This window comes from Vanessa tameamea, chromosome 5, assembly GCF_037043105.1.
Source record: "Vanessa tameamea isolate UH-Manoa-2023 chromosome 5, ilVanTame1 primary haplotype, whole genome shotgun sequence".
Taxonomy (NCBI): Eukaryota; Metazoa; Arthropoda; class Insecta; order Lepidoptera; family Nymphalidae; genus Vanessa; species Vanessa tameamea.
In genome coordinates, this window is record NC_087313.1 from 14,199,565 (window position 1) to 14,224,024 (window position 24,460).

Here is a 24,460-nt window from a genome sequence, read left to right on the forward strand (position 1 = left end):
GCAACTCTGAGAAACTAGAGAAAGAACAAGACTTAATGTGCTCAACTTCCTGGTTTCGCGGCCATGGGATATGCAGTCCTATAACCTATCGACAAGACTAACTAGATCAATGATCAGCAACATAATATACTGATGGTTACTGGCATTGAAACTAGCTTGACATTTACTTTTTATGTTTTTAGTGAATATGGTTTTTTATTATTCAAGTAATTGAGCAATCGCTAATTAGTTAATAGTGCATGTAATCGGATACGTGCGTGCGAGTTTTTACAGCGACGACGATTGCTGACGGTGTGAACAGCTGCCGCGACAATCAATCGCATTTAACATTCCGAATATTAATATAAACATATAAATATCAAACAAAATTATTTCTTGTATTTCTGATATGACACTAAAAATATACCGCCGCGAAATTTCAACCGAGTTTATTCCAACAAAACGTTGGTTGGAGCTGGTCGCAAAACTTCATCAAATAGATGCAGTTTTCCTCAATAGATTTTCCTTCATCGCCCTACACCAAATTGTCATTGAACTATTGACATGCTTCAAATTTATTTTCCTCGTAATATATCAACATTATTACAATAAATGAAGTATTGTTTACATGTTACAAAATATAGGACAATAACCACTATTAAATCGGTACAGAATGTACAGAACAGTTCATTAGAAAAAGTCAAACAAATGAGTTCGTAAACAGATGTTCACTTGCGTGGATGTAAACAGTGAACATTTATGTGTTCGTTAGTTTACTAAGTAATGGACCGTACACGGAGACGTCTATTTACAATATTTCAATTGCAATTTGGCAATTTTTAGTGAAGTGTTTCGTGGAGACTTCAATTATCATATATATCATTTCACAGAGCGGACACCGCGACGTGATGCATTCCTCGATATACAACGACTGAGTAAATGTTATAACTTAAAATATATAACAGTCGATCTGTCGTTTTATTAATAAGCTTAAGATGGAGATTTCAAAATACGCAATGTAGCTAATGTAAATTGAAAGTAGAAAAGAAACTCCACGTCGAAACAGACATATAACATTAACTTTCAACGGCCACCGTTTGTAAAGCTGTGTTTTTAACGATCCATTCTGCGATAGGATTATGAAGCTTCAGCCCCAAGTAGGCGACTGGAGCGATGAGTAATTTAGTGTTTTTCTTTGTTAATGTAGCTGATGCACGGCTCCGTGGAAATGACTTCAATAACATGCATTTTAAAAGGCTTCATAATATTAAACAGGAAATTAAATGATAGCCCCTCAACATCGCCAACATGAGTCAGGATCAGTTCTGTACTTTAACACGAGTTGCGATCGCGTGTATACGAGCGTTTATACGACTTGTTATGCATACATGTTTAGATCGCGTATTTGACTAAGATAAGATTTCGACAAACGTTTCTTTGTGATAAGCAAGTGACAGCAATCTATTCAAGCTGTTAGATTATTTATTTAGTAATTATTATTGATATGACTTTATTAACGGATGCTTGATACAATATATTTAGTTGTAGGTATTTTGCGTCCAAGTCTCATAATGAATAACTTAAGGATATTCATTCGCAAAACATGACGAGTCAAAATGTATTGAGATAAACAATGAGTTCAGGAGCAAACGAGCGCTCGCCACATTCGAGCTGCGCGGGCGCAGAAATCAGAGCGGAACGCGACGACCGCGTCACTGACACGACCGTGTACTGCCATTGTATCATATCCTACACCACTTGCTCGTAAACATTTATAAAACGATCAATAACTGGGTTTTGTTAATCGTGTATCCATTTTTGTTATGAAAATATAATACGTTAAAATTTGTACAAGAGCAAATGTTTTGTTTGAAACGCGGCGCGATAAAACCGCTCGTCGCCGGGAGAGTAATATTTACAATATTTCTTCGCGAAGCGTCCATTTACGGTTATCTGTAGATACATATATGAATGTCATAAGGCTTATCAGTAAATCGATAAAATCGGTATGTGGGTCTGGCGTCTAGGTCAATAGTAATGTCAGCTCTCGGATCGATCACGCGTGGATCGCAAGTTGGGAGACTAATGGAAATGTTTTTAATATATTAATAGAGCGAGTTTTTGTTACTGTCTTTATACTGATATTTGATATCGCTTAACATTCTATCTGCGATTATTTTATAAAGTGGGACAGTGTTTGTGTGTGTTGTATTAACGAATTGCAGTGTCTTTATCACTCTCTGATACCAATCAGCTTCTGAATTATAAAACTCTCGTACCTGAACATTTCTTTGGAGTCGATAGAACACATTTTATATCGGGCAATCAGTTTGATAAATATTTGGGTGATTATCCGTTATCGTTATGAAAAGCTATCGTAGAGATAAACTATCGCTTAACATATTGTTGACAAAGTACTCCGTTATTCATGTACTATACACATAGCTTCAATCTATGCCTAGAGTTTATTAAAAAACACTTTCATGACAAATTCACGGCTAATTATAAAAATTAGGTCGAAGAAATTTATTTTATCAACGTCGTAACAAAGACAGATGAAATCGAGTCTAAATTTCAAATTTATATCGATTCGATCCGGGTCCCAGTGTAACAAATGACATTTAAAAATCACCGAATAAAACCGAGATGTTTTATAATAACAAAAAACATTAACGTACAATATGTTAATATTATAAATAACTTTCATATTAATTTACGTAATACGTATTCGATAAAGCGATTGTCCGGCGCGAGGCGGCCGAGCAATCCCGCCGCTCCGCAATGCAACAAACAAACAAACACGAGTTAGATCGTAGTGTGCGGGACATTCCACGAAAGGTGACTTGTCGCATGCCTCGCCTCTGACTGTCCCACTCTTGGGAAACAGTCGCTAATGAAATGTTAACTTTCTGCACCTTCCCCGGGGTGGACATTGTTCTGTTCGACAATCTATTTATAAAACCAGTCCCCGTTGATCGATAACCATCTCGGAGTGAACCAGTTGCATTTTAGATGTATTATTTTCCAACTGTTAAGCCGTTTTTTGTGCACTATTTACTATAACAATGATGAAATATACCTCATGCTTAGGACATAGTTAACAAGTTTAGTATTTGCGGACAGCAACAAAGAATTGTCTCTGTCGACGTAACTGCTCATAACGAGCCACGATAGGGCTTCCTCGGTAAAATACTCTATAGTAGCAGAGATTTAGTATAAATACTCGTGACGTGGCCCAACGAACACAATCGTTGAACACAATTCATTTGTGATATTCCACGTAGACCACAGATTGCGAAATATACGTCATGGAATTAAAAAGTTATATAATTATTAATGATACAAAGAAAGTGACGAGACCGCGACGCACGCAAACGGGTCCTTTTATTTATGGAGGCGAAGTCTTCGCATATATTTTTCTCAATCGATTTCACTAATCGAAGCTGGCTCGAGACAAGAGTTTGTACAAAAAACGACATGCAAAACCGGTCGAGGACGTCCGCATGGCGTTAGATTCGTCGCGGTAATAATGATGTAAACTACGCTCACCGCTCTCACCCGCTGGGAGCGCGTTTTTTGGCGCACATTGTTCAATCTGAGATTCGCTTTTGCATCGTTTAGAAAGTGATCATCGGTTACTATTGAGCATCTGAACTTCCGCGCGTGCGAGGACTGCGTCGCAGGAGACGCCACGACCGAATCCGTATGTATATTCATTCACGAAACGTTCGATCGCACGTGACGTTTGTTTGCATCGGTCGCAGAAACTGGAGCGTTACTGTTTGCATTCGAATTTGAAGCTAACAAAACTACGTGAGGCATAAGGTAATTTTAATAGAAATTAAAATGTGTTGTGACGACCATAACGATTACAGATAATAAAATAATAACGTACATTCTATTAACGAAACGAAATGATTTGAACGAAATGTTAAAGTGAGATACAGTTTAAATATCATAAATAATATTATAACAATGAACACGTCACTGCGGCGAATGTTAAAATATTTTTTTACTCCGTCAGCTCTAACTGTTCAGCTGATCTTAATTTAACAGTTGACCCAGTAACATGAGAAATGTTTCTATTAGCTCCACGTGTGAAATGTGATCGGCGTAATTAGCTATTTCATTTTTTATGTTAACATTCGTCACAAAGGTGCCACGTGTCTCCATGCGCGTTCAGTTTATTGCTTTATTTGAATACGAGAATCGAGGAAGTGTCCGGACTTGTTCACTCAAGTGACATTTTGTTTGAGACTCGAGAACAGAATTTATTTAAGCGAATCATACAGACTTGTTGTAGTTCTCTTGAACGCAATAATTCCACCCTACGATGGCGTAGGCGGTATTTTTAGGGGAAGGGTTATTTACCCTGCTTGCGTGAGTCTAGGTACGAAACTATCGATTTGTACTTACGCAAGCAGGGTAAATAACCTATCGATTTTAACAAATTAATTTTCCCCGGTATCTTAAATTGTTCCTTGCTTTTACGATGAAAATGAGTCATCATATAATAATATACTATTTGATATTTGGATGTTTAAAAATACTATAGAAATCTTTAATGACATTGAGTGCAATTAAGAATCTCCTTAATTGAAAGCGTAAGACGTAAAGATATAACTACGATTAGACCAGCCTAGCACAGAATCCGTTACTTCAGGCCAGCAGGCGATCCATGTTAACTCACTTAGTACTGCGCTAACGGTTTACTGGCGTGAAACGTCATTTCAAGCATTCTCTGCCTAATGGCATAGTTATTACAATTTTAGTGAATTTATTCAATGTACCTATTTTTATTTAATTACTTTTATTCTTTTGAATTATTTATACAAATAAAGTGAATTCTAATTAGTCTCGTGTGCTTATGATCTGGCAACTAACGGAGCGCGAATAGGAGGAACCCTTGTAACAATTCTTCACAAAATATTAGTGAGTCGATCGGTATCAGGTGGGACTAAGGCCAATCAGTAAATATGAACGTTGTTTACAAAAGTGTCGAATTGGTCCAGCGAATAGAAAAAGAAGGGTCTTAACAGATGATCGCGGTTTCATATCCGGGCAAGCTCCACTGACTTTTCGTGTGCTTCCTTCGTTCGTTCTCATAGTGTTCGTCGGCGAAGGAACAAACAAAATAGAGGAATAACAGAAACATATTCAAAGAGAGAGGTTACTTTACTTTTTCAGTAATAAATAACCAAACTTACTCTATACTTAACCTTAAAGGGGTGTCATCTCATTCGTGCGAACCGCCACTGTCGAAATACTTTAACGACGGATAATTTCTTAAGTTGAGCTGAATTTTGGCATTCGTTAATTTTCATTGTAATTAAATCGTTTATTATTTACAATACGACAGGAATATATTTTTAACGTAATCGTAGCTGACGAGGAAACCAGTTCGAGGTAAATACCGCAATCGTATTAGTTATGGTTAGCCGATCGAGTGCCAACCCTCGCTGAGTCACTTGTAATTATGAGTTGCTAATACGACGGCGGCTTATCACCACTTATAGCCAACGAGCTGCTGCGCTGCGCTGCTCTTCACTGCGTCGACTCGAAGTTATTTTATGACTATACGATGTGAATATTTTATATCTTCAGCGATCAATTTCGTCGTTTTCAAAAGAAAAACAAGTATAAGATATTGTATAAAAATGTTGTAAATGATATAGAGAACAGTGACTTCACCGAATATGAGAAGTTGTGTAAAGATGCTTCAATTTACATTTTATGGTAAGAAAAAATAAAAGGTAATTTAGTTCAGTTTGTTTGTCACAAACAATTGATTCGTATTAAAAATAAAATCGAGTATTTTTTTTTCTATTAATTAAAATTAGTTCTTGTACTGTATTTGGTAAGATGTGTGGGCGATCGCTTGCTGATACAATATTTATATACACAAAAATCTTGTGATTAAATTAAAACTTTATACGTGCGAAGTCGGGACGAGCAGCTAGTATCATGAGATATACATATACCTAATATATCGTACAGATTCCGGAACTGTTTCATAAAGTGTATAGTTATAGAGATAAAATAGTCGTTTGATGGATTCATTATTGCAGTAGGTATTGTTCGTAAAGTGGCAATTACTGGATCAGGTGATCAAAAATATCTGAGCTGTTAATAATAAATATCAATTCATTGCGTAATATTCACTTTAAATAAGTATGTAACATGGGAAATGTTTCAACGTGAAACGTATTTATTCCGTGGTGTATATACAGAGAAACGTGGAGCCGCTGGATATGACGAGTTCATGCTGGATAAATAGAAACAGCGTCAAAAACTGATCTCGCATGGAGTTTTTGATAACGTTTAATGTACAAAACACAAATATGTTATTGAAATCAAACAGTTTTTTCTTACTTGGTGTTACAAAAAAAACGATAATACTGATAACTCGCTTCCCGATGAACCCGTAGAGCGAGTCCGAGTTAGGAAATAAACGTCAAAAAAACGTCGCTGACGAGTTCATCTCGGCCGCCGTACGCACCTGCGTTCTCTCTTTGGAATAGCCTCGTATCAGTCATCTTTTGTTTCATTATTTACTATTGGATCGCTTGATCACTTGGATGGTTCGAACTAGAAAATTCCGGTTACGGTGTTTTCGATTATGTAACAGTAAATATTATAAATTAAATCTATACATATAATCAATTTCGAATATTAGAAGTGAGGCATCATTGTCAAGCCACAATTTTGATTATTTTCTGAGCTCTCGTCACGGATAATGCAGGTGATTTCTTTAAATAGTTCGCTTTTAATTTTGCTAAGAGGTTAGATATATGTTTGTCTTTATATATTTTTAGTTTAGGACATTTAGTGTTGTGCGTTATAGTAAGGAATTAGTTATTATTTATTTATTTGGGAAGCCAACGTGATATACAAAGTGTCTACATCTACATATACATCCAGTCTTAAAAAATATTACCATGTACATCACTTTTACAGGCCAACTCATCATGTAAGACAAAAAAACAGACAACTAACAACAAAAAAAGGTACAGATCATTTAAAAACCATTTAAAATAAAACTACAATAATTGATTGAACAGAACCATCAATTGCTCTTGTCTTTCTTGTTTTCAGTTTCAAACGTTGATTTAATTTTGAATCATCGTCCGTGAAAGTTATTAACGGTTTACGATTAGGGCCGGCAACAATCCGTTCATCAGGATCGTCAAGTTCAAAGACAGATTTTATAACGCTTCGTAATTATAAACCGATCGACCGTATCTACACGGTTCATTGGTGTAATTCGACGGCCTGTGAGAAAGGCTCTACGGCTATCGAGCATTCATTTTTTTTTTATTTTATCGTAATTACAATGTTTTAAAACCAACGAAGGCTCGATCAAAAGTTCATTCATGTTACAAATTAAATGCAAAGTTATTGCTGGAAAGTTTTTTCTATTCCGCAAACAATACACGTAAGAATAATGCCGCATGAAAATAATATATTTTGTGTAGAATGATTTGCCTTATTTATCAAAGTGTATCAACATGAACTGCAAGTGTGTTTATTATTGGATGCATAGTTGCGCAATCGACTCCTACATATCTAGGCGACGCTTTTTGGAATATCGATGTGGTTTGCTCGTTAGCATTCAGCGCGGTGGTCACTTTCCACGCTGCCTCATCGAAACCGAGAGTGGCATCGATTCGACCGTCGCTGCCATAACGCGACCGTACGCATCGAAACGGTTTCACCCGACCCGCACGTGGCCTCGCTACTTTCTCCGTAGAAAATATTATTATATTTGCATATTTCGCATTACGCAATTGATTGATTTTACGAGTCGTCGCCTCCAAATTCGGTGTTGGAAAGCCTAACAAACGGTCGTTCGAGCGGCGAGTGGCCCGTGAAATGGATGCTCGTGCAACTCGACCGTAGCATATTGTCTCTATATTTTGATCTTTGAGCTCATAAACACGCCGGCACAGCATCAGCTTGCGAGATTTTACTATTTAAACAGCTAAATATCTATATTGGTATTTTATGCAAACTTTCATTAAAAATATAATATGTATATATTTAAGTAATAATTATATATATTTGTTACGTTAAAAACAGTGCAATCCTATATCATACCGACATAGCGAGAGCTAGAAGAGTTCGGATATTTTGATTCAATTTCATGGCATTTAACAATCCGTTGCGGTAAATGAACCAAACTACGTATTATGTTTTGTAAATATTGATAAAGCCAAATGAACTAAAACGCGTTAAGGAAACGAGCACTCACCTTGAATCTGTTCCGTCGGTTTGCGCGCAAGATGATGCCGTCGTTCTCGATGTAGTCCGGGACTTCCTTGCGGTTGGAGAAGTTGAACACCACGGAGGTGGAGGCCGGCGCCGGGGGCCGCGGCTTGCGGCCGCTCGCCGGGCTGCCCGCGCCCCCGCCCCCGCGCGCCCACGGCACCACCCCACTCTTAACTTCTCCGTTGTCCTTCTTCTCCTTGGCCACGACGGAGTTCTTCTTCTCGTCGGCGCCGGTCCACGCGCGCTCGATGCCGGCGGCGCCGATCCGAGACAGCGCTCCTTTGGTTTTAACCTCCACCGGTTTGGGTGGCGTGGCGTGACCGTTTACCAATGTTTTCGCCGGTGGAATCTTCGGCGTATCTATCTGCAGCGGCGGCTTCTGTTGTGGTTGTGGTTTAGGTTCGGGTTCTGGAGTCAGTTCACGGATAACGGGAGCCACCGAGTTCGAATTTGTTTGGGAAGATATCGGAGCGCTCTCGTCGGGCGTCGAACGAATTGTGGGCTCGACCAGAGCGGAGGGCGGCGAATCTTTTTTTGTAATATTTTCATCATCGTATGGCAGTGGTGATGCGATTCGTTGGACGTCGTCTTTTTCGTCAGTGTCGTCTAAAGCGGGAGTCGGCGAGGAGATCGACCGGTCGAGCGTCGGCGCGGGCATCGGGCGGATGACGCCGACTCGACGCGGCGAGGCGGACAGCCGCGCCCTGCCCAGCATGACGGGGTTCGTCGTGGCCACCGGCGGCAGGTGCGAGCCACGTTTGGGCGCCTCGAAGGAATAAAGCACCGATGATCCGGCGCGAGCGATTCCTTCGAGGGCAGCTTGAGATACCGGCTTGGTTTCACATGGCACCGAAACGGCGACCCCCTCCGGTTCATCGATGGCAGACAGGTCGGCCGCTGCGGGACTCGGGGACCGCCCTCGAGGTTCCGGAGTGGAACTGCGCGGTAACGCTTCTAGGCCACGAAGAACGGCAGACACGCGTGCGGCCGGCGCCGTCCGCCGCGGCGGAGCGGACTCAAATTTCCGCAGCGTCGACCGGACTACGTCGGCAGGAGGCCGCTCCGTTTCGCGCAGTAGCGGAGTAGGACGCCGAGGCGGACGTGCCGAGCGCGGAAGGGGCGGAGGAGGCGAAGGAGGCGGCGGTGGCGGTTGAGGCGGAGGCTGGAGCGGAATATGAGGTATAGTGTCATCGCGGGAGTCGAGCCGGCTGAGAGCGTCGACAGAGCGAGCTCGCTTGACGGAGTCGCGGCGCGGCGGCGGAGCAGAGAGCGCGGCGTACGAGGGCGTCGCAAGGGACACGGGGCGGGCGGGCCGCGGCCGGGGCGCAGGCGGCGGCCGCTCGTCCAGGAGGTGTTCGAGCGAGGCGGCGCGACGGAGCACCGAGGGACGGCGACGTGGAGCTTCGCGAAGAGCGAGGCTCAGGTAGCGGGATTTAAGTCTTTTGACGATGCCGGGCCCGTAGCGCAACTCCTCGTCCTCGTCGGTGGGAGGCGCCGGTGGCGGAGGGACGGGGGCCGAGGGAGCCATGGGTGGCCGCGCCCGAGCCGCCCGTCTCTGAAGAAGCTCGCGCTTCCATTGTGGTAGAGCCCCGTTCGACATGCCTGTTGTAATCAACGATACTTTACTAGCCGGGTTATCGGTGGACAACCGACATTTTATTTTTACTATTTATCTATTAAGAATAAATAAAAAATACAAACAAATAATACTTTTGGCTCTTTGTGTGCCATAGTATTTATTATTTTTATCAAATTGACAATAAAACACGAATGGTCATTATCAAAGGTTCTAGAAACACAAAATAAGTTATTCATAAGTTCAATGACCACCACACTATCTGTACTGTTATTATAGAACTGTTTATTATAAAACCAATGTTTAAATATTTTTCTAAACTAGTGCTGGTTCCAATTTATTTCAGTAGGAAGTCATTTCAATATAATTATTATAGTAATTGTGCTACCTTAAAAAGTATTGCAAAAACCAGGGTCAAGGTTGATTGATTAGTACAGATATCTGTAGATACCTAACTAACCTTCCTTCAAACCTTAAAAAACTGTACTTTAACCATATTATAAATGAAACTGACTAAAATATGTTTGATGTAAGTAAAATTTCTAAAGTTAATAAGTTATAAAATAAGAGATAATAATTATATGAAATAAGAGATTCAAATAACTTTAACGACAATGACAATTTTTTTATACTCAATATTTCACTGTGCTTATGATGTATATTTTCAAGCAGCTCTGGACATTGGCATTCAAGTCCATGTATTAAGATGATTTAAAAAAAAACACCTAGATAAATTATTGTTTAAAAGGAATCCAATATATTTGCTGGGCATGCAAGTACTAAGAAAGCAGAAATAGGATTTATTATGCAAAATAAATAAAGCTTTGCCATATTTCTTATTAGAAATAAATAGAAGGATAAGGATGACGATTTTCACTGATTGTTTTATACTCTTATACACCATAAAGTCTCCCCATAAGATCACCACACAAGATAACTCTTACAGATTTTTAAACACTTCTAACATTACAAACAGTAATGAATTTGTCATGCTGTATAATACATTACTTTTGCTAGCTTTTATAAATGCACATACAGGAAGGAATAGAATTACTTTTAATTAGTTGTAGAGATTACATATACAAGGAAATTAATATAAATATATTTAGATATATAGTAAATTTACAAATGTTTAATAACAAGAACAATAAGGACTTACCAAAGTCCTGAGAGGACTCGAGGATGGTTTCCACCATCATCTTGAGGCGGTGGCCCGGCAAAGCAACTGATGTGAGAATCGCAAATAAAAAAAACATTAAGCTTAATCAACAAAAATAATGCTAAAACTGTAAGCAATCAAGACTCCATCAGATTATAACATTTTATATACTCTTCCGATACTTGTTAATTAACAACATAATATTGAAATACATTACACAGTTCAAATTAGTTGAACTAACCAGTGGTACACATACTTGCACTGTCACATGTTTAGAAACAAAACTAAACTTCAAATTATATCAATACAAGACATGAAAATATATATAATATAAACAGTCCTCATTGTAAAATAATACTGAGTATGTACTAATTGTTTATCACTTGGGGCTTATGTACATATGCATATAACTGATAAAAACAACTTCAACAATAGAAGTTGGGTCGTATATTTTGATACAACAAAGTAACGGAGTAACGTCGTTGACCCCGCGGACACGGCATACCAGCTCATCTAACTGTTACGCAGCCTCCGTAGACAACAATTACAAACAAACAGATCGTGCCTATAAGCCCACAGCAATACGCGCACTACAGCCACAATAGCCGCCATCATTCACCGGCGCATTCCAATCCGCCATGCTTCGCATAACTTCATCCTTACCTATTCAATATCCATCGGTGTCCTCAACGAACTACGAGATTGATTCGTATTCAGTTCCAATTAAAGTATAGCCATTTGAGCGCTGTATTAACTTTAATCTTTGAGTATTTTTAAATAACTTCAATACTGAAAGGAACAAATGCACTCACTGCCTTTTTTCAGAAATAAACCCGGGTTTAGATTTCCTACATGGGAAGGTCGATCACACGCATAAACTTTTAAATCACAATAAAAAAATACGGTCAATATGTTGGATTAATATAAAATATTAGTGATTGACTTAATACATAATTATTAAATTATCAAAATATATTAATATAGAATCACAAACGAACAACGCACAAATACACGACCACCAGTCGAAGCATAAAATATGACACTATTGTATTGACTATAGATATTTTTGTATCATTAATTCTATGTTGTCTTTGACGTGGTACAGATTATAAAAGCAATTCTGAAGTGACAAATGTCAGTCTGTTAGGCTACGGCTACACGATATGTATATAGATCAAAATGGATAGGAAATGTTTTTGAAATTTACATAATTATTAAACAATAAGCGTGTAGTTATTGATAATTCAAAGTTACTTTTTTGTTGAACCAATAAACCGTTAAGTCCCGGAACGCCTTGTATAATTGTATTTTTTTTTCTTTGAGTTATAAATTATATTTTTATTATTTTTTTATTTATATATATAATTATTAAATATTTTGCCTATTCTAATGGAAGTAGAAAAAAAGATAAACAAACCTTCGATTTACGTATTTCATGTTATTTGCTAATAACTCTGCTATGTTTGAGCACTAGTAAGAATTTATGATTATCATATCTTTATTTATAATACAACACTATTGCACTTACCACTTATTTCCACTTTAATTTTACTTCCAAAATTCCGATAACAGTTTTGTCAAAGTTCAAAACGCCATTTTTTCGCAAATCCATAGTGAAGATTAACCAAGCTCTCGACCAATGATATTACGTCAAGTGGATCAAAATAGATAACATTGTACTCTATAATTCCAATCATAAGCGAACAAAAGCTAAATAAACAACATTTCACAGCAAAGCTTTTATTGGTAGTATAAAGGATATCGATTTTATTTAAGATTTAATCGATTACCGACGATACTGTCGATTTAATTCAGAGGATAAATATCCATATATTTGAGTGAAAACTATTTTTAGCTTGCCTATTTGTTTTAAAAATAATAACCATTTCGATATTCTTTACTATACAGAAAGTAGATTGACAGTTGTCAAATACTATAATAAATTAATGATACCTACAAGTAATCATGTGATGATTTCTAGCAGCGTTGCAGAACTATCGATAGTTTGACTATCGATAGCTGACCTCGAAAACTATTCAGGATATCGATAGTACTATCGATAATATCGTATTGATCAATACTAGCTCTCCGTGAGCAATACTATCGATAGCGGCAATACTATCGATACTATCGATAGCTCTCTGTAAGCAATACTATTGGTAGTAGCGATACTATTGCTACTATCGATAGTATCGATAGTTTTGGACTATCGATAGCCAGCGATTTTTTGATAGTATTGCTTTTTTAATATAAGTAATGTAGTTATTGTATTTTTAATACCAGTTTTCATGTTGTGCTTGTTTTTTTGTCAAGTTTGTGGTTATTAATGGGTAAGTTTATTTGTTGAATATTTTAATTAATTATAACTGTGTGAAATTCCAAGGCCACGTAAATTTTTTTTTGTGTTTAATAAATCTGTGATGATTTTTATTTAAGTTATTCTGATTTGGAGATGGTAGCACTGTTACATGGCGGTTGGCTGGTTGAAAAAGCAGCCAATCACGATCGAGCTCAGCTGACCTATTGGATGATCGCGCACATTTTGATGTGACAGAAAGAAGTTAAAAAAAAAGAAGAAGGGAGACTGGTGTCAGACTGGGAGCTCAACGGGGTTATCTTAAAATGAAGGGTGATGGATTGTACAACTTGGATAATTGTGCCGATTAAACCTATTGTGTTAAAATAAAAGTATTTACATCTAATTGAATCTGTCTGTCTGTTGTCTTTGTAATTGTTGATTTTGTTAATAAAGGAAATTGTCAGAATAAACTAAAAATGAAAAATTATAAACTTTGTAATTATTATACTATTAGTTTTGACAGTTTCGGTTATGTTTGTTGATTTGTTGTTGAATATTGTTATTTTTTTTTAGCAAAACGAAGCAACTATCCTGCCCTTTTTAACTCTGAGAAGTGGGAAAACCAACTACAAGCTACCATAAAACATGAAATACGTAAAAGACATAAAAAAGTAGAAAATAGAGTAACTGAAACAGAAACAATTCGAAAAATCGAAAATACGTGTTCAGACTGCGCTAACATATTTACAAATTGTTTAGAAAATGTTCTCAGAAATGAGAATTTTTTGCGCCTATTACATGAAGATTCTATTAATATAATATACCACAATTCTACTCGCTACAATTTATATATACTGCCACTCTCCTTCTAAATACTTGTTAATTTTCGCAATTAATGTATTCTAATCGCTACACTTGAGATTACTACAAAGAAGTTTCATTGTAATGCTACCGTCCTCCTAAAAGTTCTTTTAATGTTATGAGTATTTATAATGTTTATTCATAAACCAAACACAAAAAATATTGACAACATTTTTCGCATTTAAATTTTTCATTATTCCTTATTCCGCACAAAATGTCTTAATTCTAAAAACAAATATTGTGGTAAATTTAATTTCATTTATTTAAATATACACTATAGTTGGCCTACTAAATTACTTATCTTGAGAAAGTAATACTATCGGAAATTACTGGCTATCGATAGCACAAAACTATCGATACTATCGATAGTTTAGGTTAAAAGTAATGGTATTTGTAAAACTATCGATAGTATCAATAGTATTGCTCATGGGGAGCTATCGATAGTATCGATACTATCGATAGTATCGCTTACACCTTAACTATCGATAGTCTATCGATAGTCTATCGATAGTGGACTATCGAAATGCAACACTAATTTCTAGTACAATGTTCAATTCGTATTATGTTTAAGGAATCCTTGTAAAATGTTTTGTAGTTAATTATTTTAAAAATAATCATGTTTTGTGATTGAATATTTAAAGTCTTTTTATTGCTATAATGTAAATCGGTTTAGTGCCATTGCTGTGTAAGTTTATCTGGATCGTTGGTCATTATTATGGATAATTTATATATAATAATGTATTTATTATAAACTATATAATTAATAGTTTCAGAAAATAAAACATATGTAAAAAAAAGTAACAGTTTTAAATGTCTCACTGCTGGGCTACAACCTCCTCTCCCTTTGAGTAAAAGCTATTTAGGAGGTGTGTGGCAGTATAATAAAACTTTTTTGTAGCGAGTAGAATTGTGGAATATTGGAATAAAAAAAAGTTACAAGTATATATACAAAAAGTGAAATAAAAATCGATCAATAAATATTTGCACATAATTTTTTTACCTAGAACATTTATATGGGACATTTGTATGGAACAAATTTCGAGCTTTGTTAACTTTAAAATTTAACTTCGCAGGTTTCTATAGCAAACAAGTTTTTAAGATAGTTAGTGCCGTTAACGCATAACGAGAACGTCTTTTATTTTAATTTTATGTGTGAAATGAAACATAATCTAATCCTAGATTGATTATTTACAAGTTTTTACTTTAAAATGGGATGTCTAGCGACTTATTTCGCAATTAAAATCAGCCTACCTTACTCTGCCTATTCGAGATGCGTTCTATATATAGTCTATTCCAATGGAATAAGGAATGAATAAACACAAACCTTAGATTAACGTATTCCATGCGATTTACTTCTAGCACAGCGAGGTATATTGTGCTCTACTAGTTCTTGATTAATATGTCTTTCCTATGACCCCGGTATATAGGAAAGGAATCGGGCCCTCACCCCCTGTTTCCATCCCTTCTTTAACTTACATTGCCCTTCAAAATTATACAAAGGAAAAAAATTTTGTGAGCAGGGTTTTGTTTTGTTGGCTGACCCGCTCTTTTCAAAGCTTAAGTTAGAGGCCCCCCTGAGCTTCGAGGCCCCTGCACTACGCCTGGCCCTACGATAGCTACGCCACTGACAACACTATTCCACTTAACTACTTATTTCCATTTTAATACTTACAGAGTTCCTATAAGCTTTGTCCATGTTTAAAATGGCATTCTATCGAAAATTCTTAAATTATATCATAGATTATTTAATCTCTTAACTCAAGGCTATCGCGTCAATTTGATGTAAAAGTTTGTTTATTCGGCTTGTATTCTCTAGTAGTTGGAAGAGACTATACGTTTTTATGATTATTTCATCGTGCAGTAAAAATAAACTGTTTGGCTAAAAAATAGAACAAGTAATTCAAGTAATAACAAAGTAACACATTTATTTAACTGTTTTGTAATTTACTAATATTCAAAAAGGTTTTCTCGAGACAAATAGGTACTATTATATTTAACTGGAAGTATTAAGGAATGACAAGGAGAGTAATTTGTGTTAAGTACAGTTTACATCGACTTTACAAAATATTTTTATTCAAATTGTAAAGAAACAAAATTAGCCCTCAGTATGAATATACTTTTGGGAAACAAGCGTATAAGATTACGTATCCGATGATTACGTGATCTCAATTTACGTCGTTAGTTATCATGACGAGCGTCAAGTCAAATAAAACTCAAGCTGATCGTTCGAAATGTGATTAATTACATCTGAACCCGACCAATAATTGAGCCGAATACAAAAAATCTCGAAAAAATAATATACAAAATACTTTAAAGAAACTCTACTTTTTAAAAACCTACCTATAAGGTAGGTAACCTTCTAAACGTTATACTATTCTACGTTTATACTAAATATTACTATACAATAACATCAGGCGCTTACTTAAAATTATCCCAAAACAAACAAGCTATTTTCGCATCGTGGCTTAAATGTCTTCGTGGTTAGAAATCTCAATGAAGAGAAATGGTTGCCTTCAAAAGGGTATTTCTTCATTTAGTTGCTGGCTTAATAAAACCCCCGGGCCCGTAAAATGGCGCCAATTACTTTCAAGATAACCCTTCCCTCCAGAATTAATGCGAATGTAATAGTACCCGCACTGATTGCTTTTAGAACCATTTTACGAGTTTTATTATTGTTTAGATACTGCAGCAATGTGCGTGAGAGTCAACGCCAATAGAGTACTACGTATTTATTAGAGTTCAGAAAAATATACTGCATTATAAATGCAATAAATAATGTGTAGGTACAGTACTCGAAAGCATCGAATAATCTGTGTCCATAAAATTTATTTCGCTACAAAATACGAAGTTTCTTAACTGAAGGCATGAATTTTTTTTGTAGAATATGAAGGAATTTCATGTTAGATTTTTGATGAACACGCGAAATCGCGTCGTAGTGGCACCGCATCTGAACTGACTCCTCTCCGGCGGCGTTGCCAGTAAACAACTTAGCCTCGCATTGAATAGTATTTCAGTCATCTCAGTGTATTGAGGCGATACAATTATGACTGTGTCGACGCCTGTTACAAACAATGAGTATAAAGTCACGGTTTTTAGTATGGGTACCTTATCTTACTCTTCAGCGCCTGTTTGCGCCAAAGATTTGAACGTCTTTAATTTTGTTATATTTCGTTCCTTTTTGTTAAAAATTGAAAGTTAAGCATAAATATCCAAGTCATAAAAGTATGAGGAGGACGGTGGTGACGACAGGTGAGCTCGAGTTCCGGACAAACATTGGGTATCAAGTACTTTCCAACCTCAAGAGCCGCTTAATGAGTTTTTCGTAATGAATGCCTCGACATACATACGCCTAAGCTGGATGATTCCGTTCTTTCCTTTATTATTTCACTCCTTTGATGAAATAATACAACTCTTGTGTTACGCACATGGTTTTTATGTTTATGAGATATCTACTCGGTTATTGTTTCCAACATGCCGTAGGTCTGATGGATTTCGTTTCGATTTATTTGTCATTTACGGTGGTGTAATTTATAAAATGAAATTACATTGTTTTTGCTTGTTGTACTGTATAAGGTATGTCAGAGGTGTATCTACTTCGTTAACCACGTTTGATTGGGCGGTACCGATAAATGTGCCACACCTCCTGTGCCCTGTGATTGCCGAGAAAAGTTTCACAGGTCCCTCAGGCGAAAAAAGCTTTGTCGCTTGATATTACACGGACATCCACATCTTAACTGTGTGACTAAATTGTACCATCAGTGTCAATAAAACATATGCTATAAATGAATGATTTGGGTTTTATTTCTGTGTATATTATTACTAAGGATTAACTGAATATTTATTTTGGTTGCAAGGCTTATTGGGCGAATTATGAAAATCTACCATAAGTTCGAAAACAATTGTATTCGACGTAGTACCAATCGGCAGAAAACCCAAGAGGATAACTGTTGTTCTTTTAATGATTTAAGCAGAATTAACCACATTAGTGCCACAAGGCGTCTCGCGTCCCTTTACTGTTTTCTTAATTTCTAAAAGATGTATTTTCTACCACAACGCAATATTTTTTATAATTAGGATATTTCTTTACTATATTACGCTATTGGTAACAATTTAATTGAAAATGAATTTAAATAGGTTATTTAAAAATTTTTGCCTGCCCAGGGGCCATACATCGGCTACCAGCATCTTGGCAGGAGTTGCCTACACTGATAGATAAATCGGTAATGTGCATAATTATAATTCTATATAATGAAAAAATATTAACTTTGCTAAATTTTCTTTGAAAATTGAACTGTTGCAGTGTTCCCTAAATATCAGTCAATGTCAGACCTGACAAGTTATTAATTAAATTATATTATGTTAAGGACACGTTCAATGTTCGCATCATCGATTAATCACCCGTCATGTTGGCATAATTCCTTTAGAACTTGTGTTAAAGATAACACGGTGGAGTCGACGTTGGTCGATGAATAGAGATAATAAGGCGAACGAAACAGCATCATCAATAATTGGGCATTAGACTGTTCTTGACTCTAAGTTTATTCAACGCCGATCTGATCCGAGATAATTCGACAGCCTAGCCAAATAATAGCAGCGGCATCCCTTGGCTCAAGAAAAGTCAGTTGCGAAATAAAACGTGAATGTCATTTAATTTAAATAATTATAATTTATTCCGCCAAACAAGAAAAGAAAGACATAAGATGCTATTTTTGTTGACGACGTGATTCCGATCCGTTCGTCAAGGTGAGTGGAGAGCATTTTTTAGTGTTTACGCGTAATCACTCAATCCTCTTATTTTTGATCGTTGAGAAATAACCGCTCCGTATTAAATCACTCCGTCGAGTAATTGTTTTTAAATACAGACAAGAACAATGAATGCCTTTGAAAATGGTTCCCGTTAAGAGACCAGAATCCTTTTTTTGCAACGATATGGATCGTTCGACTGCAAATATTCTACTCATAGCTGCATAATTGCCACAATAATTGTATAATATCTTTTCAACATTAAGGATTCCTTAAATGCAATGTTTTCACATTTTACTTCAGTAAACTTTATTTACTGTTTAAAATTATTTAGAAAGGAACATCAAGAAGCTATTATAATATTGTGAGTTAATGTAATGTATCACAGAGAGAGGGTATCGCCCTCACCCTCCCTGACTGTACTTTAATTCGTCTGTCTTGTTGTCGTTTTGTGGCTAACTTGTAAAGCCGCAGATCCCTAAGTCCTGGGTTCAAACATAGGTTCGAGTAAATAAAATGGTATTCAGGTGAGACATTATCTGTAGCAGTTTGGAAGAGTAATAATCTCGCGTCTCCGTGTAGCTCGTGTGTTATGCAGAGTTAGTTAGTCCCCTTTGAGAATTGCTGCCGAGACGGAATTTAATTACTAGACTAATTTCATCGACAATAAACAAATAATTTACTTAAAGTGGTAATACATTAAGGTTTGGGGAAATAAAACAAATACCTGTAAACGATATGATACATTAAATGATCTTTAATTAACTGAGAACCATGTTGAACATGACACAAATACTTTACACTATACAATATTGCGACGGGCGCCCTCTCAGAGCACGGCCGCTGCTGAATATCTCAGCATATCTTATCAATATAATTGAATGCCTTATTTACATTTTATTATATACATACATACACATTTTTCGGTAAAATATTACAATTTCTTAAGTGTCTATGTTCTTTTTGTCGTTTCTAATATTCGAGACATTAAGTTTGTAAATAAATGTTTTCAAATGGATATTTTTAAAGTTTATTTGCTTGTCAATTAATTTAAAAACCTGATAACAGTTAGTTCATAGCGCCTCAACACAATAGCAATAATTATACATAATATAATTGTCTTTTAAGTTTCTTATGAACTACGATTCACTTTAATTTTGAAACATTCGTTGTCACTTCACTTTTTTAACACTATTGGAGGTAGTTTATCGTTTCAAGCGCATACATTTAATGTGAGCAAAGAATCTCTATGATTCACGGCGTCAGAAGTGCAGCCTCGAATTTCCGTTCCATCGTACTGCGGAAGGCGGTGCATCGGTGGAAGCCAGCGAGATATCGGTGGAGGGCGTAGGTGCTGGGTAGTAGACGGTGGGAGCGGGCGAGGCGGCACGTCGAGGCCGGCTCATACGCGTCGAGCGCATCTCCGACCGCCGAAGAGTGCCGTTGCGCGCCAGCCGTAGCGACATGCGTTCCCCGCATGACGCAAACGAATCGTCCCGCGTGTGCTCTGGCGAGTCCCGCAGCCCTCGCGGCCGGACTCGCCCCGCACAAAAAATCTTGAGAAATACACGCTTGAACTTTTCTCCGAAAATTACATAGATCACAAAGTTGACGCTGCTGTTTATCGTCACGAGGAGATTGCTCGTTTTTACGAGAGGATCGAGATTGTCAAACGCATCTCCGAGAAATACTTCAAAAGCGTTGGTTACGAGCGGCAACAGATTGCAGAGAAAGAAAACTAGAACGACGACAAGCAACATAGTGGCCAGGCCCAGTTCACGGCGTTGCACGCGGGATAGTCGCGCTCGCTCCGCCTGCGCGCGACGCACTTGTCGGACGATACAAGCGTTGAGGGCCGCTAGAGCGGAGAAGGGTACAATGTACATGACCACTAGGTACATCCAGTGTATGTACACCGCCACGTATCTATCGGTGCGGAAGTCCACATTTGCTCGCACGCAGTATATTATTTCTTCGGCTTCGGGGTCGCCCTCGGCTACTACTTCTGCCTCGAAGAACTTGGGTGCATTGTACGCGAAAGCGAATGTTGCAGTACCGAGTACGTACCAACGCGCTCGGGACGAAGTGCAGAGAGCCTTCGCTCGAAAAGGATGACAAACGGCCACCCATCTTTCGACTGTTACTATCAGTGTGAGGTAGACCGACATCGTTTGGGCCACATTTGCTAGTGGATAAGCGTAGGGCGTTAGATGAGGACATATGTGGTAATAATAGTATCTCAGAGCTCCCGTGTAGGGGTACACAGCTGTGAGTCCGAAGAGAAGAATTGATGTAAATATGAGCACGGTGTCGCAGGCTGCGAGGCCAACCAGTAGGCAGTTGATGGAGGATCGCATCTGCGGGCGTGACAGTACTAGCACTGAGAGCGCATTGCCTAGGAGGCCGCCGGCACCAATCGCGTTGAGGAGCACCCCATGCACCACGAACCGGAACAGCTTGTCGGAGTCGGGCACGCCCACATCCGTGTCGCACTCGAGAGGCGCCGACCGGTTCATGTCGCCAGCGCACGGCTCTGATCGGCAACATTCTAGCGCACCGCGCCGCCCTGACAAACTTTCACGTCCATCTGTAAGCAAAAGTAGAGAATCTTTAGATTATGTTCTAAGTATTTTTCTTATAAGCACTAAAATACTGAGAGTTAAAATATTGACTTTTAAAGTTTTTATAAAGTTATAACTAAAGAAAATTTTCGAGTCGTTTATACAACCAAAATGAAAAAACATAAAATCTTCTTTCTGTCAATAATCCATGACGTATTAAGTAACTTTTTGACGCAATCATTTTGATAGATGAATACAAACAATTGTATAAAAATGAAAATGTTTTTAGGTCTAGTAGTATTTATTGCTTTGAAATTTTTAGGAATTTCAATGATGACGCTGCCAGAAGATGAGTCACCTCCTTTTGATACAGACAAAGTAAAAAACGGTAAAGAATTCCAGGTGAAGGTACACAATGGAACGAGACATAAATTTTTTCGGGATATGGACCCAGAGCCGACCCTTGGCGGTGCTTCCGCGCGACGTGTGTTTGGGGGTTCCGCAGCTGATTTGAAGAATTTCAATGCAGTGTGCGCTCTTTTGGATAGTTACTGGTCAGTTCGCTGCACTGCAACTATCGTCTCTCCACACTGGGTCCTCACAGCAGCCCACTGTGTGACACCGCGTCTCGCTTACGTCAAGTACAATACTCGCAGGCCGGCTTCTAACGACGGGAATGTTACAGCTGTTCATTTTCTTTACAAGCACCCTAAGTGAGTTATAATCGATTTGATTTTTCATTACACTCGTTTGTGATGAATATATGTAATATGGAAGTTTCACTAGTACTGCAATTAACCTTTGCTACACCAACCATTATTATTAACAAATTCGTTAATTATTATTCAGAGAAAGGAATCAATATCAGCATTGTCTTAATTTGTTAGATATGTAGTCGTGCAGAAGGATGAAGGTCGAGGCCAGGATGTGACCGTCTTACAAAACGATGTCGGTTTGGTGCGTACGCGAGATGAAATGAGACTCACTTCTAATCCCAGCATACTCTCTAGCCTGCGATCAAACAATGCGCTCGACTTGCATGACAAGGAAGTGAAGGTAATAGAGAACAGTAGGAAATTGTTATTATTTTTGGAATTTAGATACTATATCCGTATTATCTTCGGCACGAATGGTGTTTCACAAATCTCAGCACAATCGACTGAACTGACTGACTGACTGACTGAAAACAAGTCAACAGAAGTTAAATAAAAGTTTGTAAAAATATAGGTGCTCGGCTTCGGTCGCACGGAGAGGGCGGTGTTGGGCGAAGAGTTGTACTCGGTGGAGTTGCGCCTGGTGGGATGTGAGCGGAACGAGTGGATTTACTGCGTGTGCGGCGTCGCTAAAATTGGAATGCCGCGTGGCGTCTGTTCCGGGGACTCTGGCGGGCCCGTGTTGTATAAAGGCGTGCCGGTATACTTTGTTTTCTTTAAAAAAAACTATGTGTGTATTAATTTTTTTATTCATGTTTTATTTTCTTTTTATTAATCTTCCGCTGTTAGGATATTTTTCTTTAGTTCTGTTATAATTATTAAACGAACATAGAAAGACGTCCAACTATTCCGTTTTGTTTTTATGATTGTTCTATTAAATTAAAAATGGTAACCACACGCACTTACTACATGTGTCCGTTCGTATTTTGTGAATGATAATCGCTTGATGTTCATTTGCAGTAGTTTTCTCTCTTATGTAATATATTTTTTATAAATTGATGTTTTTATTCAGGTGGGGGTCACATCGATGGGTCCAGTGCAATGTGCACAGAACAGCGAGACACCACCAGCTGGTGCGACTAGCGTTTTCACGTCTCTGTACCAGTATATTGATGTCATCAACGATACGATCTCGGACACGGAGGCTAGCCTGCGCTTTCGGAAAATATCTCACGGAATCACCAAAAGCTTTCCATGTCTAACGATATTGCTTATTTTGAGTACTTTACTTATGTTTCCTTCATTATAAATGCATATTTAAATATTTTATTTGTTCCGAGTATAAATATTATACATTATAATAATAATTATTTTATTATACTTGTAAATAAACATCGTCCGTAGTTGAGACGCACGGAGTAACTTAGTCTGAGAGCATAGATTGAATGTTATCACCTCTCGAAATAATTGACGTAATGTATGATTCGAGTTTCATACTACTTTATAGATTGTTAGTTCCTGAGGTTCGGCGCTCGTTATCTAAGTCCGGTCGCGACGAAACGCGCGCTGATAACGCGACTGAAATGTGTATTCTCCGGATTCTCGTAATATCCCCACTTTATTGTTTTTCTCGTGACGTTTATTTTGTTCGTAGCCGTAGTCGTATTATAGGTTGGAAATAAATGGCAATGCCTGATACTGCCACACCGCATTCATGTGTGATACAAAGATAAATGAAAAAAAACGAGGAATTAAAATAAGAACTTATAATAATAAATAGTGAATCTGTTACAAAAGTTACAGAACATTGGAATTTATCAGACTCGAGTTTTTTCCGCACAGCACAGATGCTTTGTGGAAAAAACTCCGAGTTTTTTCCGTGGTCACTATCGATCTAGACGTAGTATTAACTTTTTCATACAACACCAAAGCGCCACCAACCAACCAACATATTATGTGTGACTAAGTGACTGATAAAAGGCGGTACCCAGACGTGTCTGCGTTTGATATAATACAAGTGTACGTGGCCGACGTTAGGACCAATGCGGAACTTTTAACTGGTAACTAAAAGCTTAGTTAAAAAATTAACTGATTTACTGGTAAGGTAAGCTCCATTTTTATTTAATGTACTCATTTTGACTCGAGTATGTAATAATAGAGAGATTTTATATACATAAAAAGCCTTTCAGAGAACGGAAAAAATCTTAAGAATTATTAGTGATCGAGACGCTGACGTCATTATCGTCATTTCCTCGTTGAATAAACGAAATTGCTCGAGCTCGAATTACCATTCGTTCTCTTCTTGTGAAATCGAAGATGTGTTTTTATGCTATAAGCTGACATCATTACCATTTGCCTTCA

General features: G+C 37.7%; 3 protein-coding genes across 5 annotated transcripts in view; 1 reads left to right on the plus strand and 2 right to left on the minus strand.

The window, feature by feature from the left end:
• The window catches only part of LOC113404452 (serine/arginine repetitive matrix protein 1), a 33,011-nt gene extending 20,980 nt beyond the window's left edge, over nt 1-12,031 (minus strand). The window contains exons 1-4 of one of the 3 annotated variants that reach the window (XM_064220831.1): nt 11,646-12,031; nt 10,983-11,048; nt 8,411-9,849; nt 8,231-8,353 (exon numbers count right to left, since the gene is read on the minus strand). In XM_064220831.1, coding sequence (XP_064076901.1) covers nt 8,231-8,353; nt 8,411-9,849; nt 10,983-11,022 — 1,602 coding nt within the window. In that variant the 5' untranslated portion in view covers nt 11,023-11,048; nt 11,646-12,031. Of the gene's footprint in view, nt 1-8,230; nt 9,850-10,982; nt 11,049-11,645 lie in introns of all 3 variants that reach the window. The other 2 variants (XM_064220829.1, XM_064220830.1) reach the window with 2 other exon arrangements.
• Nucleotides 12,032-19,615: 7,584 nt separating this feature from the next.
• LOC113404462 (FMRFamide receptor-like) overlaps nt 19,616-24,460 on the minus strand; it is a 79,727-nt gene continuing 74,882 nt past the window's right edge. Inside the window, exon 3 of the mRNA XM_026645356.2 lies at nt 19,616-21,472. Coding sequence (XP_026501141.2) covers nt 20,148-21,401 — 1,254 coding nt within the window. The 5' untranslated portion in view covers nt 21,402-21,472 and the 3' untranslated portion in view covers nt 19,616-20,147. The remainder of the gene's footprint in view (nt 21,473-24,460) is intronic.
• LOC113404424 (uncharacterized) overlaps nt 21,726-24,460 on the plus strand; it is a 186,808-nt gene continuing 184,073 nt past the window's right edge. The window contains exons 1-4 of the mRNA XM_026645308.2: nt 21,726-22,159; nt 22,334-22,502; nt 22,674-22,859; nt 23,172-23,379. Of these exons, the coding sequence (XP_026501093.2) occupies nt 21,726-22,159; nt 22,334-22,502; nt 22,674-22,859; nt 23,172-23,379 (997 nt within the window). The remainder of the gene's footprint in view (nt 22,160-22,333; nt 22,503-22,673; nt 22,860-23,171; nt 23,380-24,460) is intronic.